The following is a 3,803-nucleotide window of genomic DNA, read 5'->3' on the forward strand; positions in this document are numbered from 1 at the left end:
CACCTGGCGTCGGCGGACGTGGCGCGCCTAACGCTCGTCGAGGGCGATATGCTGGCGCTCGACCTGGCGCCGGCGAGCCTCGATGCTGTCGTCGGCATGTACTCCATCATCCACCTGCCGCGGGCCGAGCAGGTGCAGATGCTGGGCCAGATAGCAGCGTGGCTCAAGCCCGGCGGCTGGCTGCTCGTCAACTTTGGCACGATCGCAGTCGACGGCCTGCAGACAGACGACTGGCTCGGCGAGGGCGCCGGCTGGATGTACTGGAGCGGCTGGGGCCGGGAGGGGTCGCTGGAGAAGGTGAGGGAGGCCGGGTTCGAGGTTGTCGTGGAGGAGACAACAGAGGACGCCGAGGATGCCGATTTCCTGTGGGTTCTAGCCCAGAAGCGCGAGTCCTGAGGGTCTGCCGCTCAGGACTGTGTAGCAACTCACCTACCGAAGTTGTGATGGACATGACATGGGTAGTGCAACCTGGTTTCGTCAAAAGTCGACAGCTGCGAGGTCAGAATGTTGTGCATGCTGTGGACTGTGAGTTGTGCATAGCCCGCCACACGATACTCAACATGGTCCGCTTCAGCGTACAGTAAAGCAGCGATGGTTCTTGGGCAGTTGAAGTGATGGGTGTGCAGGGGCCGCGCGGGCTGTACCGCAGCCCGCCTCTGCCGTTACCTTTGCCTTTGCCTTTACCTTTGCCTTGTTATAGGTATGCCATGCCATGCCATGCCTGGCTTTGCTTTACTTTGCCTTGATTTCACCTTACCCCTCCGCCCGCCCAACTACTACGACCCCCGCGCTTGTATTCTTTTCCACCCCTGCAAAGACCACCCCCCGTCTTCCCCCAGCCGCCATGTGCGCGTCGACATGTCATGTTCGCATCAGGGTGCGTCGTTTTCCAGTCATGCGTACCCTATGCAACCACCGGAACGGTGATTCTACGTTGGGAGGTGTGTGTGAGATGTGATGTTTTCTCCGTTCCCTTTCTCTATGGCCGCGTGCCCGATCGTGCGTCGGCCGGGACATGGATTGCGTACGGACCAGGGGGGTCTCCATGGTCAGATGACAGACGGAACGGAGCGGACTTTCTCCTGCGCAACAGACCGAGGGAGAGAGATACGAAAATCTCGGCAGACGCCCACGGAGAATGTCGTCTGTCGCGCGAGGCCAAGCGGAATGAGGCCATGTTTGTTTGAGTGCGGCTCCGATGGGAGGTTTCATCCTGAGGGGGACCCCAGCTGAATGGCAGACTGGCGAGTGGAGGAGAAATTTTTAATCAGATGGTGAATCTGTCCGGCTCTGTATCTCGGCTGCCTCGCTCTTGTTTTTTTCTTTCTTGGTGGTGTAGCATATCGTAGTCGTATCCTTGATGTCTTTTCTTGCGACGCCCGCATGCCCCAAAATGGAAAGAAAGCGAGAGCGTTTGAGAAACGGCAGGTTCGGCTGTCTTGCCTTTCGATGATCGCCCTCTACCTGCATTTTTGCCTCGGCCCCTCCACCCCATGTCCGTTTCGCAATGTCGTGAGATGCAAAGCAAGATGCCGTGGAAGGTTAGAGGCGGTGGGAAGCAAAAAGCGAATCCGGACCCCCTTCACCCACGGCATCCGATTCGATTCGATGATTCGTTTTTTGCAGCCATGTACCTGCCCGTCACTGTACATCTCTCTGGCCGAGTCACGAGAGAGATGAAAGGGGGATCGGGCTTGGTCATGAGAAAGGCAGCGCCGGGTGGGGGTTGTTCGGCTCATTCTGCGTCAGTGGTGGCGACGCAGTCAAGATGAGGCAGATGGACCGAACAGTTCCAGCGCCGAAAAAACGCCTCCTCTGGGGATCATCGTGGTCAACAGGTGATGATGTCTGTTTGCGGCTATGCGCCCGCTCTTCAAGGGGGCGGTAAGCAGTAAGCGAGGTTTTTTGATGAAGGGGCGATCCATGGGGAACTGATGGGGGTGGATGATCGCGTACAGCAGACGTGCGTCTTGATCTTCAGGGGGAGGCAAAAGGCGGAATTCAAGGGGCCGCTGTCTTGTGTCACTTTGGGGTGATGGAGCCGAGTATGGGGGGGGGCGCTAGAGGGGCAGCCTGGAGGGCAGCCTGGAGGGCAGCCTGGAGGGCAGCCTCGAAGGCGAAGCCTGGAAGGAACACCTGGGGGCAGCCTAGAAGGGGAAGCCTGGAAGGAACACCTGGGGGCAGCCTAGAAGGGGAAGCCTGGAAGGAAAGCCTGAAAGGGATTGGAAGGAACGCCTGGACGTGGTTTCTTAACAGCGGGCGCGCCATGTTGAGAAAAAGGGCCCAGTGGGTCGGTCCAGTGCTGACTAAGGAAGACAGCTATCCCGTTGGTCACGTGCTTTCGCGACGACATGCAGTTTGATATCGCGATGTCCAATGACAGAATCTGGGTTGAACGACCACAATCGCCATCACATCGCGCCTGACATCCCTCACCTCACCGTTCAACATTGTTTCCATGAGAAATCACTGCTTGAAGAACGGCACGGCTCAAACTCAGGCATCGACATCATCAAAACCGCGGCCCTCAAGCAATCTTCTTCATCTCACGACACATGCCATGACGTGACGCCTCACCTCGCAACCCCGCCATCACACTAGATACGTCATCTTGCCCACGAGCATGCCCTCATTTGAGCTCCATGTTTGGGGCCCGGCCTTTGGCCTCCCCTCCATCGACGCAGAGTGTATCGCCGCCATTGCCTATCTGCACAAGGCTCTTCCCAGCGCAGAATGGACTCTCATTCCCAGTAGCGACCCCTCCGTCACTGCAGCTCGTAGGTTCATTTCCTGAAATAATCATGTTCAAACAATGCTAACCAAAAAAAAAAAAAAAAAAGATCGCCTCCCTGCTCTTCACTCAACGACCACAGACACATGGTCTTCCGGCTATGCTGCCATTGCCGCCCAGCTCGCCCAGACGCCCTACTCTCTAGACGCATCTCTCACGCCCGCGCAGGCGGCCGACGTGGCAGCTTACTCTTCTTATCTCACCACACGCCTGGCACCTCTCCTCGACATATCACTCCACGCCCTGCCGAGGAACTGGGCGCAGACGACCCGACCCGCCTACAGCACCATCCTGCCGTTCCCCTTAACCTGGACCCTGCCCACGGCCCTTCACGCCGCCGCTCTCGACCGTTCCGCCCCGTACCTCGCCGGCCTGACGCTGCCCGACGAAGACAGCGACGACAAGGAGACTACGAGCGCCCTCGACGCCGCTCTCAAGCACATCCCGGCGCCGCGCAAGAAATCCCCCCTTGAAGACCTCGCACCCACAGAAGCGGCCACCATCCGCCTGCACGCCCTCGCCCTCGACGCCCTCGCCCCGCTCAACGCCCTGCGCGCCGAGGGCGAGGAATCCCCAGGCACAAGACTCCGTCTCTCGCCTTCTTCTTCGTCTTCGGCCGACCCGGACACGCCCCCCACGTCCCTCGACTGCCTCGCCCTCGGCTACCTCTCCCTCATCCGCCGCGCCCCCGTCCCCCACGACTTCCTACGCAAGGCCCTCGAGGCCAACTTCCCGACCCTCGCCCGCATGACCGCCGACCTCGCCGAGAGGTGCCTCACCGCCCCGGGCCCCCTGCCATGGGCCCCCGACAGCGCCACGCCGACCGTCGCCCGGACCCTCTCGCGCTTCGCCGCCGACGTGCTGCGCGTCACGCCCGTCGCGGACCCGTACTTCGTCAGCGAGGCACGACGGGGCTCCAAGTAACACGATAACGATACCCCCTCGCGGGGGGCACGCCTTTAAGGAACCTCACTTCGAAAATAGGACTCGAGCATCTATGGAAATGCGAGGT

The 3,803-nt window shown here is 60.0% G+C and overlaps 2 protein-coding genes across 2 annotated transcripts; both read left to right on the plus strand.

Annotated features, from left to right (window-relative positions):
• Window positions 1–48: 48 nt before the first annotated feature.
• VDAG_06130 (uncharacterized protein) lies at window positions 49–396 on the plus strand (the record flags this gene model as incomplete). Its single annotated transcript, XM_009659144.1, has 1 exon — window positions 49–396. One exon carries the CDS (start codon window positions 49–51, stop codon window positions 394–396), a length of 348 nt encoding a protein of 115 aa, XP_009657439.1.
• Window positions 397–2,623: 2,227 nt separating this feature from the next.
• On the plus strand, window positions 2,624–3,715 carry VDAG_06131 (uncharacterized protein; the record flags this gene model as incomplete). Its single annotated transcript, XM_009659145.1, has 2 exons — window positions 2,624–2,777; window positions 2,841–3,715. 2 exons carry the CDS (start codon window positions 2,624–2,626, stop codon window positions 3,713–3,715), a joined length of 1,029 nt encoding a protein of 342 aa, XP_009657440.1.
• Between the last annotated feature and the right edge of the window lie 88 nt (window positions 3,716–3,803).

This window comes from Verticillium dahliae, genomic scaffold, assembly GCF_000150675.1.
Source record: "Verticillium dahliae VdLs.17 supercont1.13 genomic scaffold, whole genome shotgun sequence".
Classification (NCBI taxonomy): Eukaryota; Fungi; Ascomycota; class Sordariomycetes; order Glomerellales; family Plectosphaerellaceae; genus Verticillium; species Verticillium dahliae.